This window comes from Podarcis pityusensis (assembly GCF_964106645.2).
Source record: "Podarcis pityusensis genome assembly, chromosome: 2".
NCBI lineage: Eukaryota > Metazoa > Chordata > Lepidosauria > Squamata > Lacertidae > Podarcis > Podarcis pityusensis.
The window spans coordinates 86,094,346-86,120,313 of NC_138029.1; the positions used below are offsets into that span (position 1 = coordinate 86,094,346).

Below are 25,968 nucleotides of genomic sequence, written 5' to 3' on the forward strand. Positions count from 1 at the left end.
TTCACATCTCGAGCACTACAGTGGTGCCCCGCAAGACGAATGCCTCGCAAGATGAAAAACTCGCTAGACGAAAGGGTTTTGCGTTTTTTGAGTCGTTCCGCAAGACGAATTTCCCTATGGGCTTGCTTTGCAAGACGAAACGTCTTGCGAGTTCTTGCGAGTTTGTTTCCTTTTTCTTAAAGCTGCTAAGCCGCTAAGCCGTTAATAGCCGCTAAGCCGTTAAAAGCTGCTAAGCCGCTAAGCCGCTAATAGCCGTGCTTCGCAAGACGAAAAAACCGCAAGACGAAGAGACTCGCGGAACGGATTCATTTCGTCTTGCGAGGCACCACTGTAATTTGCTATGGCTGGAATCTTTTGGTGTGTGAAACGGCATAACCCTGCAGAAAACACATTGCAAGGAATGTGGGATGGTTTCCCAATGTTTGGCGTGGTCATGGAAAAAAGAGAAACTAAAATGAGTAACTTCGGCAGGCAGCTGCAAATCACGCAGAAGTGAACAAACTAATTAGAGTGGATGTTGGCTTGCAAGTAGATTCAGCAATGATTAGATCTGCATTAAAAGGTATGTATGCTATCCTAAGTATGCCATTCTGATCCTGGTTATCTTACATTGTTTTGTTGTTGTGGATAAAACCGAGGGTACTTTTACTTATAAGGATGAGACCTGCCTCTTTAAACTTAACTCGGAATGCAATTACTAAACCTTTATTGGCTGCAGTGAACATTCAACATCCTTTCCAAATTCTTCCCCAAATTAGTAGCCTTCACATGTGACACACAAAGACATGTCAGACATTCTCAAATGCATTGTGTAAGAAAATGCCCTCCAGGCTTCTGGAAACTGAGTTTTGTGGTTTCCATGGGCATGAGTGTTAAGCAGCCATCTCCTTCGCAGGCTGGAGACAACTTTCAGTGCCTCTCTTGTACTTTGCCTGTTTGGAAAAACTGATGGATTTGGCAAGAGCAGTTAGATTCAAGCAACTCTGTTAAAGCCAGTTTTTATAAAGAGCAGCTTTTAACCATGGCTGAGCAATCGTACCGTAACAAAAGAGCCACCAAGCAAGAGAGAATTTTGCTTCAGAGTTCTTTCCCCCCTCTTCTTTTATAGGTGAACGGAAGAGCCATTTATTTTCTAGCACAAAAGCTGGGCTTTTTGACACCTATTACAAAAAGCCAACTGCTTTGGTATTAATGAGAAGTTCTTTTAAAGCTACCTCCCTCCCCAATACCAGTTAGAAATTTTCAGCTGAACTTTTGCTGTAGCTAAAATGTGTGGATAGGATTTGCTCATCTTTTTCATTCTCTGCTCTGAGGAATTTCTAGGTCTAGCCTGGCTTGGTACAGCCATTGGGGTAGTGGATTATAACTCTTTGAGCAATTTCACACATTGTACAGCAACAAACTTGGGTTTGCCACTGTTCACCCTCAGCAGGGAGTCATAGCCAATTCCAATGCACATCCTCCCAAATGTCTGTTTGTTGCATTCCCACTGAATTTCCAGCAAATTTCTTCACTGTTAACACAGGAAATCATTTACTGGACTCTGACTGGGGCTTTCTCTTCATTTGTAATACAGTGGTACCTCAGGTTACATATGCTTCAGGTTACATACGCTTCAGGTTACAGACTCCGCTAACCCAGAAATAGTGCTTCAGGTTAAGAACTTTGCTTCAGGATGAGAACAGAAATCGTGCTCTGGCGGCATGGCAGTAGCAGGAGGCCCCATTAGCTAAAGTGGTGCTTCAGGTTAAGAACAGTTTCAGGTTAAGTACGGACCTCCGAAACGAATTAAGTACTTAACCTGAGGTACCACTGTATCGCCATTATAATCTTGCCCTTTCTTGAGGACTATAAAAGTGGAACAAGAGGAGAGGCTATTTTGCTGCTTTTCAGGGGTGCTCATTATCCCTTATTTATGGGTGATGAAATTATGCCATTGGAATAACGGGCACAGTGATTTCTTTGGCATGGGGTAATTGTTTATTATGATATTTGTATTCTGTGTTTTAATAAATATTGTACTTATGGATTTTATTTTTGTGTAGTTGCATGTCCTGAAACTTTTGAGATGGGGAAGATAGAAAACAAGTTAAATAAATACAGTAGTCCTTTATCACTTTGCATACAGTAACTGCAATCCTAAGAAGTGAAACCGATAAAGTCACATACTGTACATTTCATTTCTCTAGCTTTTCATTGCTCACAAAATTCACATAGGTCTGCAGGAACAGGAGATGCAAGCTTATGTGCTGAAGAGGGGAGTGAACAGCTGTAAAAACATTGATTTTTTTGAAAAAGGAATAGATCATTGAAATTGTGGAAGCAGTGCTAGGAGAAAAGGAAGCAGCATCGCTGGGTGTCTATGTTTACATAGATCAGATGAGGATTCTTGCTGATGAGGACTCCTTATGGTCTAAAGATTAAAACATTTTTTAAAAAATGCATTTAATGGCAAATAGGAAGGAGAGAAAGGAAGGTGTCATTAACCAGTCAGAATTCCACAGGCATTTATCTGTGCTTGTCATGGAACCAGCTACCAAAAGTGAATGTACTTGTCTTGTTTTGACAAACTAGGTGAAATCTCAATGGATCATTGGAGATTTGGCAAAATGTCACTTATTGTACAATTAGGTCAAGCCTTAAATTCATCTGATGCTGGCATTTAACACCATTATTAGCCAGTTGTGTCCATAGTACAGTATGGCAAGTAATTTATGTTGGAGGCATAAGGCAGCTAATCTGGAATGTTATATTTTGAGCTTACTTTAAGGTTGTGAAATTTTGGTCTGACATGGTAAAGGAGATTGAAGTGATAACAAGATATGTACAGTACTACTAATTGATCCTTTATTTTATTTGCACTGATAAAGGATCAAACACCATTGGAATATAGGGAATTAGTTCAACAATTATTGACAGTTCTTAAACTGATCATCTTTTATAACTGGGAAAAATGAACTTAGCAACACTGGAGGAATAGATATTTCAAGTATGAGATATTGTACATATCATTAAACTAAAGTGAGACAGAGAGGGAAGATAAACTGATGATCTCTTTGTGAACAAATTGAATGTGTTTATTAGCTATTGGTGCAATAAAGTACAGGACCATGCAAACCCACACAGACTATTGGGTTTGTTGTGAGCTTGGCAAGGTGGTTTCAGTTTATATTTTTATGTATAGCTTTGTTCTTTTCTTTTTTTTTACATTATGGATAGTATCCTTGATGTATCTTTCAAGTAACAAATTTAGCAGTGAATTATTATTTTTAAAGACCAGGTAAGGCTTTAAAACTTTCATGTTTGCACCTCTGTCCAGGATAAGTGCCACTAGCTTACTTTTATTTGTTTTTTATTAGGAAACATACTTGCTTAATATTCCTAGCCATACTATGCTCTGCAACATTCTTGCAGATGCTCTGCAAGGGAAGAAGCACTACTTGGAGGCTCATAAACTTCCATTTCCAAGTACGAATGCATTTTGCCACTCAGACATAACCAGGCTGGGTTTTGCTGTTACAGCTGTATGACAGGCTGACTCGGCCTCCTTCACTCAAGACTGGCCACTGCACGGGGAAGCTTACAGATTGCTTTAGGGTATGCTGGATAAATATTTAATCTACTTCTCTGTTCTTTGAAAATTGCATTCCATATGTGGTTAGAGTTTATACTTACCGCTATGGTACTACATATCGATTGCTGCTGCTACTGTACTTTCTTTCTCTCCCTTTTTATGGGAAAGTTGCATTTTTCAGGAAAGGCAATTTTGAAGATGAAACTCCAACTTCATTCATATCTATCTATCTAGATAGATAGATATTGAATTGCAGGAAAGTGTCTGCAATTCAATATTTGAGTTGTCATGTACTTTTTAATGTTCTTCCATGCAAGAACAGCAAAAAATAGGAAGTTGGCATCTAAAGCACATGACTTTTAAAAAAAAAAAATGGAAGGGTTGAATCTTATTTTATTTTATGCTGGATGGTTGCCTCCTGTCCCTTGAACTATGAAAAGGAATCAAATCAAAAGAGTTTGGTTGTCAAAAGTACGTATATGTACATGTCTACACCATCCCAGGGACCGTAATTTGCAAATTGTAGCATGGTGAGGTCAGAACCCTTAACAAACTAAAGTTCTCAGGCTTCCTCCAGTGCCTTAAATGTATTTTGTGGATGTAACCCAAGTCTAATAATTCCGGGTAAGTTACTTTCATGAATGCTATAACCCACAGAAACAGATGTTGACAAAAGGAGAAAAGAGGATAAATGATCTGAACAGTGTCGAACAGGAAGGCTGTTGCATAGTCTGGAAATAAGATCTAGTTCCTGAGTAACTGAAATTTCTAAGTCTTTATGTGGTCAAGAACTGCAATAGCAAGTCCCCAGTCTCCCATACTGCTATTATTGTTCATTATCTATGTTATCTAGTTGAGATTCCTGCATTGCAGGGGGTTGGACTAAAAGACCCCCAGGGTTACTTCCAACTTTACAATTCTATGATTATGTCTCCCTGCTGTTCTTCTACCCTTCTCACCTCATCTGCTCTGTCCCAGCCACACCCTCTCTTTTCCTTAATGGGTCCTCAAGATCCTATCACTTTCCCCCAGCACTACCACTCCTTCTAGCCTTGCACGACCCAAATATTTCCCTCTCCCTTCTCAGAAGCAGAGGTGGGTCTATCAGAGGGGATGAAACCATTGTGAACTGCTGCTCTTGGTAATTTGACCCACCAGATATACATTAAGAGAGAGTTCAGCTGCTTTTGCAGCTATGTAGAAGAGAGAGTGCAAAATCTCCGCCCCTTCCTGAACCTAGCATCCTTATCCTTGACATTTTTTTGGTACTCGACACTGCAAGGCTACCTCCTCAGCAGTACCCTGCTATCCAGACAAGTTTTCTTAATTTTTATCAGATGCTTGAAATCCAGACCAGTTAATTTTACCATTCCATGCATCAGTCTATGGCCACAGTCAGAAATAATTCCTACCCTTAACAGGTTATTCTCCTTATGATCCATCCTCTAAGTTCTCTTTGTACAGTTGCCAAGCTACTGGTTCTAAATCAGGGCCGGTTCTATAGTAGGAATTCCTTCCTGTTGCTCTTGATGTGGGATTGCCTGAACACTGCTACAGAAGAGGCAAAAGAAGCACTATATGTGTGAGTGTTGCTTTCTTTCTCTTGTTAAGGCAGTTAGGCCCCCAGGTGAGGGCTGTTTAAATGGCCAGGGAGTGGACCCAAGGGAAGCCGTCAGCTCCGCCCCCTGGCACAGCCCATGTCCAAGCCTGCATCCCCATTCGCCAAACCAGGATGCAAGCCAGGATCTGGCTCCTGATAGGTGAGCGGACTTCTACAATCACATGGTACTCTTTGAGCTGCAGAAGTCATCAAATTTCCTCTTGCGTCCTGAGAGCATCAGTTGGGGGTGCTGTTGAAACTGATGTTATTAATTCCAAAAAGATACTATGCTAGCACTTTCTAGTGCTTTCTCTTCCGTCCTACCGCTCTCTCCCATATGCTTGTCTTATTGTACAACACAGAAATAATAATGAGTAATGTTTATATGATTGCAGTAGATTAAAAGCATCATATGGTTATGCATTGTCTTGATATTTACTATTCAAAAACAGAAAGAACATTGCCCATTTTCCCATAAATCTATCTGGCTGATTTATATGTGTTCTGTTAAAGCAAGTTAATTTGATCATTGTTACAGGAGATCATATTTTCTCAGTCCAATCTAATAAGGATGGTACATTGCTGTTTTCCCAGTTCTTTGCTTGCATTATTTTTAAAGCTGTTAATAAATGGACTGTCACTTCCACAAAACCTTAAAAGCACTATTTTAGGCTCAAGAAGTGTATAATGATCACCCATTTCTATGATGGTATTATAACTATATTCCAAAAAAAAACCTGGATGATAAGGCACTATCAAAATATATCCATAAAATCTGCTCTTCTTACCCCACATCTCCAACAATTATCCAGTCCTGTTTGATATATTAAATTCAGCTTGTATGGTGTAACATACTACTGATACAGGATTTTGAAATTATTTCCCCTTAAATCTGCTGATACCAGCCTACATAGAATATGACTCCATAACCATTTCCATTCACCTGTTCTTATTTCAGATCTAACATCCTTTCTCATTTTCTCATAAAATTACTGTTTGTTCTGTATCTCAAATCATATAGTAGAATTTACCTATGGCCCCTTTCATGTTTACTTTATTTTATTAGTGTTCCATATTTTGTAAGTATAAAAGTTATTGCTCCCCTAATCTGAAAGAACTGAAACGCTGGGTGTCTTGCTCCTCCCATTATTTTTGTGATTTTCTCATAGGCAATAATTTGTCCAGTCAATAATACATTAATAACATCTAACCCTGTGATTTAAAAGGTAAAGGTACCCCTGCCCTAAACCCTGTGATTTACCAATTGGTAAACCCTGTGATTTACCAATCTTTAAAAACTCCTATTAGACCAGAATCAGGGTTTATGAATTCATTATAATAAAATGAAGTTAATGGGGAAAGTCCTGGGCATACCGTTGCTTTAACTTTGACAATTATGCCTTCCCAATTGTCATCGTCATACCACAGCATATTTCGAAAATCTCTTTTTTCCAAGTAATGACTCTACTTCTATGATATTATCTGGAGAAAACCAGTCCTTTATTAAAGCTAATTTTATCGCTTGACAGTACCAAACTAGATTTGGAATTCCCAGACCTTTTCTGTCTACTTTTTTATATAACATCTCCAATAATTTTGTTTTAAAGAGTTCTGTGTTACAGCCTCTTGTGCCTGGTAAAAATATTGGGCAAATGTGCCTGTCCGACAGACTGAAAAACTGAATAGCTTAGAAGTGGCAATGGGGATTCATGAGATAATGGGGATTCTAGCATGCATCATAGAACCAAAATGTTGGCAGGGGTTGCAAGGCCTTGTGTGGTAGGAGTGTGTGGTTTAGGGACTTCTCCAAATGAACTGTTTATTGAGTGTTCATCCCAATTTACTTGCACAAAGCCTGAGTGAAAGTTATACAATATCTGCTCTTTGCTGAGCATTTGTTCTGATTTGTTTGCAGGGAGGTTATACATCGTCCCATCAGCTGATCATGATTCCAGACTTTTTAGTGCATTTCCCCATCACTTTTCTAACTGCAAAATGTGTGTTTTTTAAGTTGATTTGTTGCATCAGAGCCTTTAATCCACTTTTGTTGTGTAAACCTACATTTCCAGTATGCAGTTGAATCCCTCTCACAAAATAGTGACAGTCTCTGGAGGCAACCTAGACCTGTGTGTCCCACATGCAAAGAAGGCATGTCTGCAGCCCCAATAGCACCATATTACTCTGGCTTGGGAGTCATGTACACTGCAGCACATTCTTGGTTTGGAGCTAGCCATGCGGATTATGTAACTCCAATCCTGTGACAACTGGTTTTGGGGAGTGTCCTCCCTTTCCCAACTCTATGAGTATAAATCAAATGGAAAGACTTTGCTTTGGGTACTACTGCCATCAGAGTTGGAGTTGTTTCCCACCAGAGACAGGACCTTTTCAGTGGTGGCACTCAAACCATTCACTGTCCAGTTGAAGCCTGCAAAGCCCACCCAATTTAGGCCTATAGCAAAAACTCACTTTCCCATCTAGTTTTTAAGTTGAGTCATCTGTGTAAACAATGTGTTGTTGCAGCTCCGATATTGCTGATGTTTTTCTTTCTCATACTGTTTCTCTATAATTGTTTTTATAATGCTGATATTGCTGACTTGTTATTTTAAACCACATCAAGGGCCATATTGACGGAATAGCATAGAATAAAATTGATTGCTTAATGCACAATCATTTCAGACTAACAAAATATCTGCCAATAAGCTGGGTAAGTGGGGGGACGACACATTGCGGGGACCCATGGGTCTCCTCTTAGTGGAAGTCAGACCACACAACACCAAGGGCAAGAGGCAGGTTTTAACCCCATTGCTTACGGCCATCTCTTTATATTTCCATTTGGGAGCAAATGGTAGGCATTCTGTTACAAAAGAACATAAAAGAGAAGATTTTGTAAATATTACTTATAATATTATTTATTACTATTTATTATTTATTACATTTGTATATTGCCCTTCACCTGAAGATCATGGAACAGCTCACAACACAAAAAACAAACAAAATGAGAACACAAAATAACTAATGAAACAAAAACAAACCAATGACCCCCCTTCCATACATTTAAAAGGCTGTAGAATATTTAATCAGCCCTGGTTATAGAGAAATGTCTTTGCCTGGCACCTAAAGATATGTAATGAAGGAGCCAGTCAAGTCTCCCTAGGGAGAACATGCCACAAAATGGGGAGCCACTGCAGAAAAGGCCCGTTCTTGTGTTGCCGCCCTCTAGACCTCTCATGGAAGAAGCGCACAAAGAAGGCCCTCAGAGAATGCTCACAGGGTCCAGGTTGGTTCATATGGGGAGAGGCCATCCTTGAGGGGTTGTGGTCCTGAGTCATTTAAGGCTTTAAGGTCAAAACCAGCCCTTTGAATTGGGCCTCGAAACCCTTGCTCTTGCTTACTCCCACCCCAAAGCAACTCCCCACAAGGAACAACACCCTTTCTGCTGGCTAAAGGTGCAAAAAGGCTGGCTTCCTCATGAGGCAGGGGAAATTTAGCAGCTGTGGAGGAGGGCCAGGTGAACAGCTCACCTTCTCCACTGATGGCCTCTGGCTGCTGCTACCTCTGCAAGTGAAGCACCAGTTCACCACCACCACCTTAAGTCATCTGAAGTTGGTGCTTGCCCTTTCCTTTAGTGAAGCATACTAAATGTGACAATTGTGTCAGGCAAACACAGGCCACAGCTGTCAGCCCCTGGAGGCCTGGAGGTTTAGCTTGAGAATGAAAGAGCCGTAATAGAAGCATTGTGCTACCAGTCTGCAGCAACTCTCTTGAAATCAGTAATATACGACCAGTGGCTTAGCAGTCAACCCACGTGGAAAACACAAGGCAGCTCTTGTCCACCTCATATTCCTGAGTGTTCATTTAAAGACAATAGCCTCTTGGGGCAAGCAAAGCTATAAACTGTAATTGACATAGAGATTCTAACGCAAAACAGCCTTGCTGAACCTCCCACTGCTGGATTTAATATTGCTGACAACTGGAGGACATCACTATTTGCGACACTAGGATATAATTGGAGAGGTAGAGGTGGAAAGGAGCTGAGCGGGCAGAATCACCAGAACAAAAAGATTGATTCCTCCCTGCCTTAATGTTATCATTAGATGCATATTAGCAGAATCAGCACAGTTAATAAGCAAATAACTGTTTTACTGCTTTAATGGAAGAAAGAGTGTAGATTCCTGGCTGATGTCAGAGCAGGTTGGAAAAGGGATTTCAAGCAGAGTTTTCAAGCTACTTATAATGAGCTCTCTTAATGCTTCAGTCGTATAGAATAATGGGAAGACAGCAATTACTAATAGCAAGGATGAGCCAATATTAAGCAGCAAATCAAGCACGAAAAATCATAGCTGCCTGCAGTCTCAACAGTTCTCTGAACAGACTCCATCTCAGTGTCAAATGGACGCCATAGCTGCCTCTTCAGCCCAGCTCACTGTTTATGCAAACTTTGAAAAGAATGAGACTTGAGGGCCTGTAGCTGTGTGATGATCTGCGGCTAGCATTGACATCCACTGGCCTGAGCACCACTTGGGATTCTCAAATTGTAATATTTATATTGTAATATAAATAATTATTTTACAGACATTTCAGATAAATGCACAGTCTTGAAAGCAGCTGTCAGGGGCTGTGGTCACATTTTGTTCACTTTGCAGTACAAACACATACTGAGTTTTGTGAGTTCATGCATTTGGGAACCTCCAGCACTAGTTCAGGATCTTTTTTACATGCTGTTCCCCCAACCTCCAACTTTGGGCTACATTTTGCCATCTCTTTAAGGGCATAGGGGTGGAGGAAAGCTATCCCATATCTAAATAACAGGGGGAAAGGGACTATTCCAAGAACTCTCCAAAGCAAGTAACTTGAGCAGTTCAGTGTGCAAAGTCAGTTTTTCGTGATGATGAGATTTGAGGTTTGTCATTAGCCTTTCTTTCGTCGTGGCAAACTTTTCTGTGGAAAACATCTCCCTTTTTCCTTCCAGTGCCAGTCCTGCCTTTCTCTAGATCAGGATAGGGCTCCAAATCCCATCATGATGGCATTTTTGACAGGGTGTTTATCATGGCAGTTCTGACGTACAAAAGGCCTTATTCAGAAACTGTATGATGATAAGTCAGTTAGTCATGCTGAATCTAATTGCTTCATTTACTTGATGCATGCCATCAGTACTCAGAATTTGTTCACCTACTAAGTTTCAGCTTTTTGTTTTTCAGATCTGAATGGAAATAAAAGATGAATAGAAGCCCACAAAGAATAGGCAGGTTAGGGCAAATCAGTATGTGAAATCCACCTGCAGACACACACAACAGTACACACAATTGCTGGGTTCAGAGTCCTTTCATTCTTAGCATGTGTATATCTTTTGCACCCAGCTCCAGGTGGCAGAACTTGAGATTTCATTTAAAAATAATGAACTAGAACCCACAAATCTGTTAATCCCTGTCCTATGTCACAGGATCTCTTCATAATCCTTAACTTGCTCCTTTGTGAGATTTTGAGCCCATCCAAACTTTTCCGTGTGACATTTAACTACGTCCTGGCTAAGGTCACAGAAGCTGGATTGCAAACTGTTAAGTGCTACACACCAGCTCAGCCAGTCAGTGCTATAGGCTGCACTGTCACAAGTGCAAAACACCCAGGGCCCCTTCACTCTGGTGTTTTATTGATGAAATAATTGTGCAATTATACTGAACTGTCCATACAACATTAGTTGTTCTGCAATGCTCCCTCAATGTCACCGCATGGTTGCCCTCTGTCAAGGTACTCTTGCACTATAGCACAGCGAAAGTGGGAGAAAAGACACACACACACTTTGAATACTTGTTTTCCACAAAGTGACACAACTTAGGAGGAAACTATGGGACATGCTCTGACTGGAAACAAAACAGTAGGTATACCCCAAAACTGTTGTGAGGGAAACCAGCATCGTGCGTAACTACCTTGATACTGTCGGAACCTGCGTTCGACCGAGCTGATAAAGCTCATCTTCCGGAATCCCCCTCTGACGTGATTAACGACCTGAGCCTTTGATGAGGCCTCCAGGCACGTTCCCATTACGCAGAGAATCAAAGCAGTAGGCGGAAGTGATGAGATTTATGGCTACATCGCTATGCTTTATTTTCTAGCTAGACAGAAAAGAAATCATCCTCTCTCTGTGAGAGCAGAGAGCAACTGAAAAACAAAGGAACAGGAAACCAGTAACGTCACATCCGTCTCCCGTGAGACTTCCAACAGCCTGGAATGTCTCTGGAATGTAAACAGAGTCTTGTGACTCTAAAGCACTGCACAGTGGCAAACAGAAACTAACATCCTCCCCCTTTCTGTGAACACCACTGGGCAGTGTGTCAGTACAATCTCAGTACAAACCCAGTTTCTGTACATAGGTACAGTGTTAATCCTTCGAAACAACCTTGGACAATAAATCAGCAGGAATTTCATTACCTGGTGTGTAGGACACCATTATGAGTCCTTTCTGAAAACATTCTCCAGCATGTTGCAGCTTCAATTGCAAGTGCTTCGTGCTTTGCTTACAACCTTCAGAAGTCAGCAAAGCCAAACATGCTTTGTTATCCTGATAAACCTGGATTGGACACTTTACAGGAATTCTCATGTCTTTACACAATTGTAACAACCATTCACAATCCACGAGTGAATAAGACAGTGCATTCAGTTCAGCTTCACAAGAACATAAGCTTATTGTTGTTGGCTTCTTGTACGACCAATCAAATAGACCCTGGTTGTACATGTAGCAAACTCCAGACATGCTTTTCCTGTCTATAGTGTCACTTCCAAAACTCGCATCAGCAAATATCTCAAGACCGCCAGACTTCTGATTGTTAAATCTCAGTCTGTAGTGCACAGTGCCTTTCAAATAGTGTGCTATGCATTTCAGAGCTTTCCAATCCTTAACAGTAGGATTGTTGACACGCGTTGAGCTTTCGCTGCGCTGCTCTGTTGCCTTGGCATTGGGATGTCTATATTCCCTCTTCACGTGGCCTAGACGTCCACACGAGTAGCATTTCACTGCCTTTAAAGCTTTGGTGCCATCTGACAGATACCACCATGAGCACAAATCATCCTGAATGCACAATAAAAAGAATGCCTGGAGGGCCCCACAAGATTTACCACAGAAATGCAGTGATGTATTATTACCATCATCACCAGTGTTCTGGGCTATACAGTTCCAGGCCTCTTGAGAACGCATGAATATGTCTGTCATTTTTATTTTATTTTTTAAAAAAATTTAAAGAATGGCAGTGGGAAGAAGGGTTAGTTTTGAATAGAATCCAGAACACATAGCTTTAAAATGAAGTGAGATAACAACTCAAACCTAGCCCAGCTGGAACTACTGTCACATAAAAGATGGATGCATGTTTTGTGGTGTTCCTAAGCAGAGAATCTGGGAAGTAATTAACCTGACTTGACATTCATTAGTGCTAGATAATGTATCTGTCTGCCGGCGTTTTCCTTGTGAAAGGAACTGTGGCAACAGCAGCTGTGTCAGGTGGGAATACATGTTTGATGTACTTAAGACCTAGGTGTATTTGGCAGCCGGGGGGTGGGCAGAGAAAGAAAACCGAACAGCCACAGTATGAGAAGACTGCATGCCTGAAGCCGCCTGACAAAATATTTTTAACGAACCGTATCCAAGTATGCTGATGAGTTAGGAAGCGAAGGATGCCGATTGGTTCAACAGCTGCTACTATGACAATGAAAAATCCATGCTTAGCGTGCTGGTGTGTGCGAGTGAGGCTGGCCTTGTGAGACAGGGACCAGATTTTACACAAGTGGGACAGTATTATTCTCACTATTTGGGAACATGAAATCTCTCTCGGGACTTTAATAGTAATAATAAGATAATCCTGTTCTGTGCTTCCTTAGAGCTTATTCTCCTGTAAGCTCCATGAATATATGAAAACAAAGAAAGCAGTCGTGCGCGGTATCAAGGATAGGGAACAGTACACATTGCACACTAGAGGGGAAGTCTGTCCAAGGGCATTGCTGTTTTTAGTTTCGACAGCTGTGAAGATCCACATATAGAAGCTGAAGGGCAGGCAAGCATTTAGATTTTTTCAACATTCTGGTGTAAACACACCAATGCTCACTACACAGGCCTGGGATGAGAGCAGCAAATGGCACCCACTACTCCAGTAAAGCTGTATAGAACACACATCTCCCTGTGCATCCCCCCCAAAAAAAATTCAATTCTGGGTTTTTGTCACATTCAGCAGGTAAACAAGTAGAGGAAGTTCTTGCTTAATTGGATACAGCCCATATTATCAATCGGCTGCCCTTTCATGAAACCCAAAATCAGCTGTATAAGGCTTACCCTGCCTAATACTAGGGCCAGCCTTACATACATGATGGATGGCTGCGGAGCCATGTTCTCAAGGCCACATCAGGTGAAATAATATAAACTACAGGGTGGGGTCTCATTTAAGAGGCACTAGGAGAAAGCTGAACCACAGATATTGCTGGGAACTCTGTTATACCAACATTCTCATTTTTTCTGCCTAGATTTGTGTGTGTGTGTGTGTGTGTTTGAATATATGAATTGTAGAGTTGGAAGGGACCCCATGGATCATCTAGTTCAACCTCCTGCAATGCAGGAATCTTTTGCCCAGATTGGGGGGGGGGGGGGTCGAAACTATGAACCTGAGATTAAAATTCTCCTGCTGTACCAACTTTATAAAAGTAGTCAGCAGCATGAAAAACAAACACCAGCCAGGACATGGGCAACATACAGAGGGTTGAAAAGCTTGGGGAAATAAAAACACCCTTCAGGTTTGGTTCCAAGGGAACAGGCGACATGGTGCTCAGTTTATTCATGTATCAGAAGAATGAAGGGATTATAAAAGCTGGTCAGGATGCAACTTGTATCTCTTAGGATGATGGAATCTGTATTCAGATGCCTTGGTGGCCCCTAATGCATATTACAAAAACAGCCACATTCTCTTTGGATTTAACCAGTACCTGCTCCGCGAAATCCCCCACAGACATAGAGCTTCCGTTCCACGGCACCAGCAGAGGTAGAGTTAGTTCTCAAGGAGAGAAGAGGATAGGGCATGGGAGGACCATCTCTCCAAAAATTCCTTTCAGGGTTATAGATCTCCACTGCATCAAGACATTGCCGTGACTGTCCTCTGTCTCGACCAAGACAGCCAATCCCACCTGTAGACAGAGAAAGACAAACAGACAGAGACATACATTAATGATAACAGAAAACATGGAGGAATGCATTGCCACTAATGGCTCTTCATAGCAGCTGTGTACGCAAGGCTGTTTAAAGTTGATTTGATTGATATGATATGTCTTATACGTCATCCACACAACATTATCCTCATCCAAGTCGTAGCGTACACTCCCCATACATTTAATTCATATTTTCCTGATCTATGGATAATGAGGGGCGGGGACGGGAATCCAATATAAAATTGCATGTTACCCAACTGTGGATGTACTGCATTGTATGGTATGTGTGTGTTTTTAGCATGTGTATGGTGACATTTTGCTGAGTGTCTTCTATGAACACACCCCTTACTTGCTTGGTGAGGTTCTCCTTTGTGGCTTCTGATATGGCTGAGAGTAGCACACAGACACACACACACACACACACACTTTTTTAATCTGTTGTTTTGTGCAAGTCCGGTATATTGGAAAACTTGTATGTCAAAAATATTATTTTAAAAATTGTCCATCAACACCTGGAGGACTCCAGGTTCCTTATTCTGTCCTATGTGCATATAAATAGGAGAAGAGAGGACTAAATGGTTTCGGTGTGCTGGAGAAACTTAAACTGTTGCTCACCCCTTAAAAAAACCAGGCTGGATGTGCATTCCATAGCAAGAGAGGCAAAGAACTGCACACACCTTCTAAAGAATTAAGGATGGACAAGTGAATATATGAATGAATAAAGAAATGGTCACAAGGTGGTGTGGTATACCTTGCTGCTCTTTGCTCCTTCCTTTTTCAAAATTATGGCTGGACACACCATCATTAAGGGAAACACACACACACACACAGAATAATAAATTTGTCTATTGTACTGGCAGAACCACATTCCTCATTTCCGCAACCAAAGCAAGGAATGTAGTATCTGGGGAGAAGCGTCTCGTTTTCCAAGGTACAAAATATTTTAGTTTGAGTGCTGGGAAAATATGATATCCCCACAGCAGAAGTGAACTGACCCCTGAAGGAAGAATGTGGACTGTGTGCAACAGATAAGAAAGAAATGCAGACTTTCTGTGCGAGCACACACACAAATGGATCAGGTGGAAATGCCCCTATTCAGATACCTCTTAATTAAACAAAACATGAATTCACTGCCTCTTTGAAAGAGAATTCCCACAACTCTTTATCAAAGCCAGATGTGGCAAGAAGTACATTTTGAACAGGCCAATATATTTTACTAGGATGTGGCTGCAGTGGTTGTGCTCAAGTTATAAACAGCCAGCTCAAATGGTGCATCAGTCATAATGGGCAAGATGCTCAAAAGTTAAGCATTTTTAGTCCGATTGAAGCCAACACAACTTAGGCTGTGTTCACTCTCCTGTTTACTGTGCAATGGAGAAGGAGGAGAGGACAGAGGGTGGAGAAAGAGATGTAAATGGAGTGGAACCCTTTCCCCTATCCTCTGGACCCCCTGGGAAATTCAACAAATTTGCTGTACCCGGAACTGGGTGTGGGGAGTCCAGCTGAGTAGGATACAACCTGAGGAAGTCCTGTCCACCTTGGGCCTGAGCATGAAAAGCAAGTCTAGAGTGAGAGACTAGGGTGATGTCCCCTGTTTCCAGGAACTTCTATTGTGAGACTTTGGTGGGTGAGCTAAAAGTTTGCTTGGTCCCTGGGTGAGAACTCAGAGGCTGAGAGGGAGGGTACGTCAGAAGGAAAATGAATTGATATTGATTTATATATATATATATAAGTAACTTTGCATAAATATATTTTAATACGTAATTGTGTAATATTTGCTTCAAGTTGTCTGTTGTTGCTTCAATTTTAGAAATATTTTAATATATTAAGCAGTATAGAAATTAAATAATCAAAATAATTCATCCCTCAGTGTGTTCCCAGGGCTGGGTTTTTATTCTGTGTTCACAAAACATTATCCAAAATGTTTTATATATCCTCTGTTATGTTGTAAAGTACTACTGTTCGATGCATTATTATTTTAAACAAGCTTCACACTGATTCAAGTCCTTAAGCCATTTCCAATTCATCTCTAGCTAAGGTATGAAAACCTTTACATAGGGTAAAGACATAACTGTCCCCTCGGTGCCCCTGGTATGTACATAAATAGAAATGAATCTGACACTAATGAAGTTGTGCTGATGTGAACAGCTAGGAGCAAAGACCTGGAAATGCACAGGGTGAGATGAGGGATTCACTGCACGGTCATGTGAACACACCGTTAGTTGCATGCTGCATTGCTTCCTCCGTATTTAGATCACAGGTGCTTTTCTACCACTCCTTCCCTGCTTTAAAACCATAATGGGAAGTTTTCCTTCATCTGTGAAGTTCTGTGACTTGTGTAGGTCAAGGTTCTAGGAATGGCTCAGAGGTTTCTGAATGTCCTCAGAAGCAGAGCCATGTACCTCTCTGCAGGATCTTGCATTAAATAGATGGGGGTGACCTGCCATACCTATGATCACAAGCACACATTCTGGGGCCAGTATTTCTTTGTAGGATCAGAGCTCTGATGCACACATGGAACTCCTCACATTCAAACCAATGGATGAGAGAGCTCAGTGGGCTTAAAGGAAATCATGCTTATAACTGCTAGTTCTGTTGAAGAGAATGGGTCAGCTTGCTGAAGCACGCACAGGCTTCTGAATGTGGTACATAAGCCATCAAAGCTTGCATGTATTTGCTGTTGGGGCTAAAAACTCACTTCATGTACCAAGAGGCATGCAGTGTTTACTTAACACAGAATGAAATGTTAACATATCTGAAAGTGGATGTTTGCACAAAAGCACATTAATTTTAAATGAGGGGTATCTGGCTGAGTGACGAGTCTGGTATTAAAGCACTATTTGGCCTTGGATGATTGGGCGGAGGAAATCTGTATCTGAATGTGTAACTATTTTCAGCCTTTGGATGGAGGCCATGTTTAAAAGATGCTAGCATATTACCCAATAAGGAATGCACAATAAATTATATTGCTAGCTGAGCACTGCAAATGTGCACGTACTTACGTTGGAATAAATATTTTCCCCACAAAAGTCAACAGCAAAACTTTTAACTAATCGTATGAGTTGGGATCAATCCTCTGCAGAATTGCCTGGGAGTAAGTTCCACTGAATATAATGGGGCTTACTTCCAATAAATATCCACAGGATTGCCCTGCACATGTGGAGGCATAAATAACCTTGAAGTTTGATAGTCTCTTCCTTCACATGGTTTGCTACTTGAATCCACACAGCCTAAAGTGCTCAGGGAGCGTAAGAATGCACTCATTCCAGCTAGATTGCAAATGGGAGCTTTCCTTCCAATGCAACTACAGTGGTAGGTTAAGTACTTAATTCGTTCCGGAGGTCCGTACTTAACCTGAAACGGTTCTTAACCTGAAGCACCACTTTAGCTAATGGGGCCTCCTGCTGCTGCTGCGCTGCCAGAGCACGATTTTTGTTCTCATCCTAAAGCAAAGTACTTAACCTAAGGTAATATTTCTGGGTTAGCAGAATATTTATGCTCCCCCTGTCCGTGAATCAGACTGCAGTGGGGAACAAACAGTTAACCCCCATGCCTATTGTGCTCACGTCTTGCTTGTGGGCTGCTGATTGGCCAGAACACTCAACTAGATAGGCCTTTGGTCTGATCCACCAAGCCCTTTCTTATGTTGTTATATCTCATCTAGTTTGGCTTTCAGGCAGTGGTCTTTCCTAACTCTAATACCTGGCATTATTTTAACTGGAGATGCCAGGAAATGAACCTGTTGCCCTCTGTGTGCAAGCTCTGCCACTGTGGCCTCTTGTATGTATCGCTCTGCTGTTGAGCTATGGGCCCCGCCCCTGACAAAAGTGATATGATGGAGGCACAGAACAAATGATTCTCCATTCTCAGGTATCATAAGAATGAATTGCCTGCCAGAGTGAAAGATATATGCTTTGAAAACACCACACAAACGCCTACATAACAATATAATTTTATGTCACCGCTACAACAATTTGCCAAGCCCTAATAAGCATGCTTATTATAATTCTCCTGTTGAACAAAAGAAACTCTACCAATTACCAGTAAATTGAGAGGTCTGAGCTCAGCGTTGATTGGCTAGGACAGATTTGCAGCATCCCAGAGGCATCCTCCATCTGTATGCTGCTAACAGTACACTCTGGAGCATCAGTGTTGCTGTGGTTCAGAGCAAAGTGTCCCACAGTGCATTCAGATTCTCCTAGGTGCTTGGCACATCTCACAAGCACAGAAACAGATCCATTCAAACCTTTAGAGGTCCACTCTTTCCGAATGTCCATGGCTGATTCCAAAGATGTCCTCCTCAATTTTGACCCAGCAGGAGGTAAGGCATCATATACAGAACATGTATTTTCTTATCCTTCAACAGTTAGATTGCTCACACGCGACACACTTATTTCAACTCTGTTTCAGCACTTGTTTTGCGGGTGGGAGGAGAGAGATGCCAGCAGGACATTCAGCATAGCCCTCTTCTCAAAATCTCGGCAATGCTAGCACACAATAAGAATGACCTTCATGGAATACACAATTGAATTTATTCTGGAGCAGTCCTGTTGGCTTCAGTAGGGCTGCTTACAATCTCCCCCACCCCCACCGAGCAGTTCTAGGTGGGCAATCTGTAACTGTTAAATTGCAGAGATGAATGTGCTAGCATGACCCATAAACTTCTGCATCCACACTGCTGAATGGAGCACCATATAATGTGCATTGATTCTATTTCCACGCCAAAGGATTATTATTTAGGAAAGGTGGAGTGACCAGTTTTAAACATAAAACGACAGCTGTGTTCTCAGATTGCCACAGGAGGGCCAGATTTTCAACAGGCTCTCAAATCTGTTCCTGCATTAGAACCCACATTTTGGGTGAGAAGAAAACAGATGCTTTCTGTATCAACCCTAAATAGTGAAAGAATTTGTTGTGTTGAAGATTTGGTGAGCAAATTATCTAAACTCTACTGAGTTACTGCTTCTTCACTTACTGGAGAAAATGAGGATTCACTTCAGGAGGCAATAAAATGAAGGATTTCCCTATGACATACACAGTCTTTTTTTCTGCTTGCAGTATAATCATTTGGAGATTTCCCATTTAAACAGGTTCATTATATAATTAAGTGGTTCAGCACCATATGGTGGTCTTAGGACTTGATTCAAAGCCAGTTAGAGCAGATACAAGTTTTTCCATTTATAGCTCCAGGCTGCAATATCTCTTGTCACAGTTTCCAGTGATATCTGCTTATGAGGTAAAGTACCTATTTGTTTATGCATATTTGCTTGCTGAAGCATATTGAAATTGTACCCAACAACAATTGGGAACTTCTCTGCCCACTGGGCTTCTTAACATGCCCTGCTTTTGTAACTGCATCTAAGAACTTTATTAATGTGCACGGAATTTTGAGGCTCTTTGGATGCTTTCAGAATAAGATGGGCAATTTAAAAAACCACCACCTTACACATTCATGAAATCTAAATATGTGGGGCTTGAAGTAGCAAAATGTACAATTTTGAAGATACGGTTTCCAAACATCTTTAGTAGAAGTGACTTGCTCATTTGCTTTGCTTGGTCTTGGAAAACCTTAAGCAACAGGGGATTTGGCTGGTGAGCTGTCACAGGCTGCTTCAACCTCAGAGTCCTCTTTTGAGCATCAAAAGAAACAGAGGTGTACAAGGCCAGGAGCTGTTATAAATACTAGGAGCCAGGCCTTCTGCCTTTTCTTGGTCACCAGAGCAATGCATCCTGCTTGCTCCATTCCAGTTGTGAGGATAAAATCAGAAAGGCAGGTAAAAGAACCATCCCATGCTCCCTGAAGGAAGAAAGCGGTGGTGGTGGATATAATAAATAAATAAATACAAATGGCTTTGAGGAACAAGCTTTTTTAATGCCTTGCCTTTTGTTCGTAGTCTCAGAGTGGCAAGTACATGCCACCTCTCTGATTTAAATAGTGCCCTTGTCTGGTCAGCTGGTAAATTAGGCAGATAAAGAAGAAAAGCTCCTTAACAGCATCTTTCTTACAGCTGGCTTTGGCCATTTCCATGTACGCTTCAGACTAAGCCCCTCACATCCTCTTTAGCTGGGCATAACCTTGGTAATTAAATTCACATTTTAAAAGCATCTCTCAGTCCCTCACTAGGATGAAGCTGTTTGGGGGAGGAGGAACAGCCTGCCGGGCATTCTGTTCCTCCTTGTCGGTATCCCGACTCAATTTGTATTATTGTCCTTACGATGGCACGGATTGATAGGTGCAGCGTCATTCGCAGTTCTGAACTCATGTCTTCACAGTAATCCTGTTGTCACAGTAACTGGCAATACTTTGTCAGCTTTGTTCCCCTTTTACAGACAGGTTAACTGAGGGCTCATCCACACTTTCACTTTCCTGCAGATCCTCACCCCCGGAGGAAACCTGCCCTATGGCGCTGAATTGGAGCAAACGTCAGTCGGGTTTCCCGCGGATTAACGTTTGCTCCAATTCAGCGATAAAGAGTGTGTTTTCTCCAGGAAAGCAGTGGGGCAAACAGAAAACCACTCAGACCTGTGCCTGGAAAGCACAGGACAAGTGGAAAGCCTCCCCCCCCCCCAGCTTATTGGATTATTTTTTTGTGGCATGTAAACCTGAATTTACAAGGGTTCGCCACTGTAGTATTTTGGCCAGTTGCACAGAGTGTCAGCAGCACAGTCGGCGGCAGATCTTGATGCGGCAACATGGCTGTGATGAGGCTGCAACTCTGAGGGAGATTGGCATGGGGCAGACCAAGGGCATTTCCGGCAACAACAGCAATGGCGTGGCTCAAGGGAGCCTGCACATATCAATCATGGCCTGTGGAAGGTGAACAAAGCAGTGTGGAGCGCCTGGGTGGTAGAGTCATACGGCCCCCAGGCATTGCATTTGTCAAGAAGGACTTGTATCATCTGGATGGCGTGCACTTATCACCTGCCGACAATGCGAGTTGGTTGCTAGATGTGTACTGGGGCCTGTGGAGTTGGTTGAGTTGTAGGTGGGTTTGGTGGCAAGCCAGCAAAGTGGAGGCTGGCTCATGTGGTGGATAAGACATTGCCTTGAATCCTTGGTCTATTCCCAGAATGGGTGTGTGAGATGGTGCATTATCCCCTTGCAATATCTCTGTGTATCCCAATGAAGGGGTCTGGGTGGGAGATTCTGACCTGAAGCCCAAATAGGGAGTGGACGGGCCATAGAACATCCAATGGTGGCTGGGGGTGGGGCCAGCTTAGTTGATCTGCATCTTGAGGCAACCCATGCACAACCCATATCAACAACTTCAGGCAGGAGGCTGAGTCAGGCTACATACCCAATGCATAAGCCAATGCCTACCTACATCTGTAATCAATAACGTGGTGGCCATTTTCAATTCCAGAATGTTGTTGTGTCCATTTTTTCCACCTGTTTGCTGCCTTCCCACTTCCTGTCCTCAGGGCACATTCCTCATGAGCTTACAAAGGGCCACGAACCCACAGTAAGCTCTGTTGTGGACAAGCCCAACATTGCATCAAGCAAGTATTATCCAACACTTTGCAGTCCATTTCCCCACCACTTTCCTTGCAGGTCAAGGCATCGGTCTTCCCATACTCCAACCCATATAAATAAGAGACCAATCAGACTGGGGTTTTGGGTCAAAACAGGCCACAACTTTATTTAATACAGATGAAAGAGGTTTGGCTTGGGCATGGGGCAATCTAAATACTTCCAGCCCGCCTGCCAGAAGTGACGCATCGTCAATCCAGGCGGGGGTTTCTAAGACTTTCATCAAATAGGGTGACCCCTGCAGGGACCGCCATCTGGGGGAGTGCCTTTGGCCCTGCCCCTCTGGGCACGTGGACATGAACACTCCCCCCGGATCCCTTTAACGGGATACCCCTGCGTTTGGAGGGGCAAGCGGGGACTGCAACCTCCCCTCCGCCCAAAACAAGGGATTGCCCCAGTGCTCAACCAGTTGTTACAAATTGCTATGAGGTAGGCAAAACCACCAGGTCAGTGCCAATTAGCCCAGTGGGGAAATTCCTACCTGGCCCTGTAAAGAACAGCGACCACTGTAGCCACAGCAAAGTCATTGCCTATCAGCGTAAACCGTGGGTGGGTGGGATGGGGGGAAACCTGGCACAGGAACAAACAGGCTGTGCCCCAGGTGTGGGCTGCTTATATGGGCAGGGGGCGGATCCGAGGGAAGCCCACCATCGGCTCCATTGGCTCCGCCCCCTGGCACAGCCCATGTCGCAGCCTGCATTCCCATTAGCCAATGCAGGGTGCAGGCTCCAGCTCCTGATAGGCAGCGGGGGTATATGCCTCCTCCACCTATCAGGAAGGGCACTACCGTTTGAATTCCACCGTCGGGGCCCCAGTGAAGCTTCTTCTGTCCAGCAACACCGCCGCACCAAGAGAGGTGAGTAGACTTACTGCAAGAAGTCTGATCTTTTGGAGAAAGTTTGTTTTGCAAGAGCTTTAAATCAGCTTGAATTGTGTGGCCTTCATTTGCTCGGATGTGAGTGAATCCCACCTTAAAATAGTGACAACCTGGGAGCATCTTCACAAAATGTTCTGATGTGCAGTCAGGGCTGTGAGTTAAAAGTCAAGGGAACTATTCTCAAGGTTCTTTCCTTCATTTACTCCAAACAGCATTTTCAAAAGATCCCTCATTGCAGGTACTCCCTCTGTCACTGTTATTTCAAAATGAAAATTGCAATCAAAAGATAATAATTTTGCAGCACTGCAGTTCTGAAACAAAGCAGGGCATTTATGTTGAACTGGAACAGAATGTGTGCAGTTCTCTTAATAGTAAAAAGCCAGCTTTGACGGGGCATTCAAAATCATTATGTACTGCTGCGTGCGTAAGCCCAGGGAGGGACACCTCCTCATCAGAAAATGATGGTAACTACTTGGAAAGAAACCAATTTCAATTATGTTGAGGGCTTGGAAAATATTTTTTTTCGGGGGGGGGGGGGGAATGCAGTTCAAAATAAATAAATTTAAAGACACCCTGATGAATAGTTTGGCGCTCAACTTGCATTTGCCTTATGGGTATGCTCCTATGGGAAAGGCCTTCTGATTCCAGAATACCTGCTTGTTTCCTGTGTGACCCAGATATACCACAACAGAGGACTCAAATTGTAGTTTCATTCCAGGCACATTTCCTCTCCCCGGTTATATGCCTGACAGATATAAAATAATTGGGATGGGGCAGAGAAACCAGACCACATCAATGTTTTCAATGGCTTCACAAATGTACAGTAAGCGGTGAGTGCCCTTGTAAGGTTCTTTTAAATGAATCCAATTCCTAGGCCTCACTACAGTTTTCTGTGCATTCCTAAGTGATAGCTTGAAGCTTCTCAAAGACTTCTAGAACCAGCAGATAAAACAGGTGAATGCTCCAGGAAAAGACCAAGGCAAGCTTTTGTTCCCTTTAGGTTTCGTTCTGTTGCTATGGAAGCCAACAACTCCAGCCTAAATCCTAATAAGAGATATGATCATCACTGCACTATAACAAAGAACCCTGGATGGAGCATTTTTTCCAGAGGGGTAGCCATGCTTGTCTGTTGCAGCAAAATCAACCAAGTGTCATGTGGTACCTTAAAGACTAACACATATTTTTTTTATTGTAGCACAAGCTTTCACAGACTTGAAGATCTATGCTGGAATGAAATGTGCTAGTCTTTAAGGTGGCACAAGGCTCCTTGTTGATTTTGGAGGGAACCTGTTTTCTGCCTGCAATGAAGGGCAGCTGTGCTGACTGTAGGGCTCTCTCCAGCCCAAAAGCCCTCCCTGCTTTGCTGGTGCTGAAGGGCAACACCAAAAGATATATGATTGTGACTAGTTATGATCATCTGGAGAAGCGTGCCTAGGTGTCCTATGTGTTAGAGAGGCCCAACTGGCTTCAACTAGAAGTTGGGCCTTTAGTGTCGCTGGTCCCATGCTGTGGGACATTCTTCCAGCTGAGATTCGCCAGGCATCCTCACCTTTGACTTTCAGGCATCTCTTGAAGACCTTGTTATGCCAACAGACCTATTTAAGTAGCTGCTTAAAACTCTTTCGATTAGCCAGTGATTTATTTTAACAGTGCTTTATTGTATACATTTTGTTGTACACTGCCATCCCCTCCAACATTTCTCCGATGAAAACAGGGACATCCCATTCCATAATGATAATTTTACTATTTATGCCCCACATATCTTATTGGGTTGCCCCAGCCACTCTGGGCGGCTTCCAACATATGTAAAAACATAGTAAAACATGAAACTTTTTTTTTTAAAAAAAATCCCTACATAGGATTGCCTTCAGAAAGCTTGGGAGTCAGATAATTCCATACCCTCCAACATTTCGCCAATGAAAATAGGGACGTCCAAAGGAAAAGCAGGATATTTCAGGATCAAATCAGAAACCGGGACTGCTTCTCTAAATCAGGGATATCCCTGGAAAATAGGGACACTTGGAGGGTCTGCACTGACCTGATTTTTTAATGAGATGGTGGTATCATTATAAATTAAAAAAGGGAAGAGTCCCACTTAGTAGCTGTGCATCAAGATTATTATTAATTTTTCAATGTTCCTTTTCTCCGTGTTGATGTTTCTCTTGAGTTGTGTTTATGCAAATAAGGATTTTTGAGTTTACACAAATAAGGGTTTCCCTAGGCAATCAGTTGATAACAATTTATTGTGGCAGATCCAAATGTATTTCCTCAAAGGAATGTTGCTGTTATCTGAATTAGTATTCCCACCAGCAGCAGCACATAACATGCAATATTTTGAAGCTGGGAAAACACAATATTGTTTGGTTGTGATTCTTAGGGCTGTTCAGAGTGCTGTTGTGCAGAATCCAAGGCAGGGAACAGTGGAATGCAATTGTTCCAGTGCAATACTGCCAAGTTCAAGGGCAGTGGTGCGTGAGAGAGGGTCTTTGCTGTGGTGGCCCCTTGTCTGAGGTGAATCTTGCACCAACATAGTTGGTTTTTCATCTACGGGTGCAGGCACACCTCTTTCTCCAGGCCTTTTGTGGGGAGAGTGATGGCATGCAGTCACCTTCTTCTGTGGAATGCTCTTTCTATTATTTTAACTGACTGTTTTATGATGATTTACATTTTCGATTTTATGTTGAATTTATGCATGGCAAACTGCAGTTAAAAAATGCTGCAGGTAAACAGGAAATAATGAAAGAAGTGTCTCACACTGAGCATTGTAGATAGGGATGAAGTAATGTTAGAATCTGAGCAATCATGTGCGTGTCTTCAGCAAAAGTGCCGGAAGAAACAGAGGCACACAGTACACACCTGTGTGGATATGCTCTGCCCATGACATTTCCTGGTGCGTCTCCCAGGAGTGACAGTAAAAACAGGACAGTCCCCAAAATAAGAAAGTATGTCATCAAAGGGCTGCTGTTGTTTTTGAGCTAGTAGTGCAGTTCCTTTCCCACATCTACCTATTTTGATAGTGCATTAGACCTATGGATCAACAGTGATCAGAAACGCCCCCATCTTCTACTGGAACATGTGATTTGTTGCTGACTTTTGCATGATTTAAAGTAGTATCACAGCACTTTAAACAGTCATGGCTTTCCCCAAAGAATCCTGGGAACTGTAGCTTGTTAAGAGCGCTGAGCGTTGTTTAGAGACTCCCACATTCC

At 42.4% G+C, this 25,968-nt stretch overlaps 1 protein-coding gene and 1 long non-coding RNA gene across 3 annotated transcripts in view; both read right to left on the bottom strand.

Moving 5' to 3' along the window:
• The window catches only part of KBTBD12 (kelch repeat and BTB domain containing 12), a 52,149-nt gene that overhangs the window by 3,411 nt on the left and 22,770 nt on the right, over window positions 1-25,968 (bottom strand). The window contains exon 5 of one of the 2 annotated variants that reach the window (XM_080996919.1): window positions 14,133-14,330. In XM_080996919.1, the coding sequence (XP_080853045.1) occupies window positions 14,133-14,330 (198 nt within the window). Of the gene's footprint in view, window positions 1-14,132; window positions 14,331-21,964; window positions 23,013-25,968 lie in introns of those variants that run through there. The other variant, XM_080996920.1, reaches the window with a different exon arrangement.
• Window positions 2,176-4,957, bottom strand: LOC308472268. Its single transcript, XR_013983391.1, has 2 exons — window positions 3,676-4,957; window positions 2,176-2,413 (listed from the first exon to the last, which is right to left on the bottom strand). It is a non-coding gene; the product is annotated as an uncharacterized lncRNA (long non-coding RNA).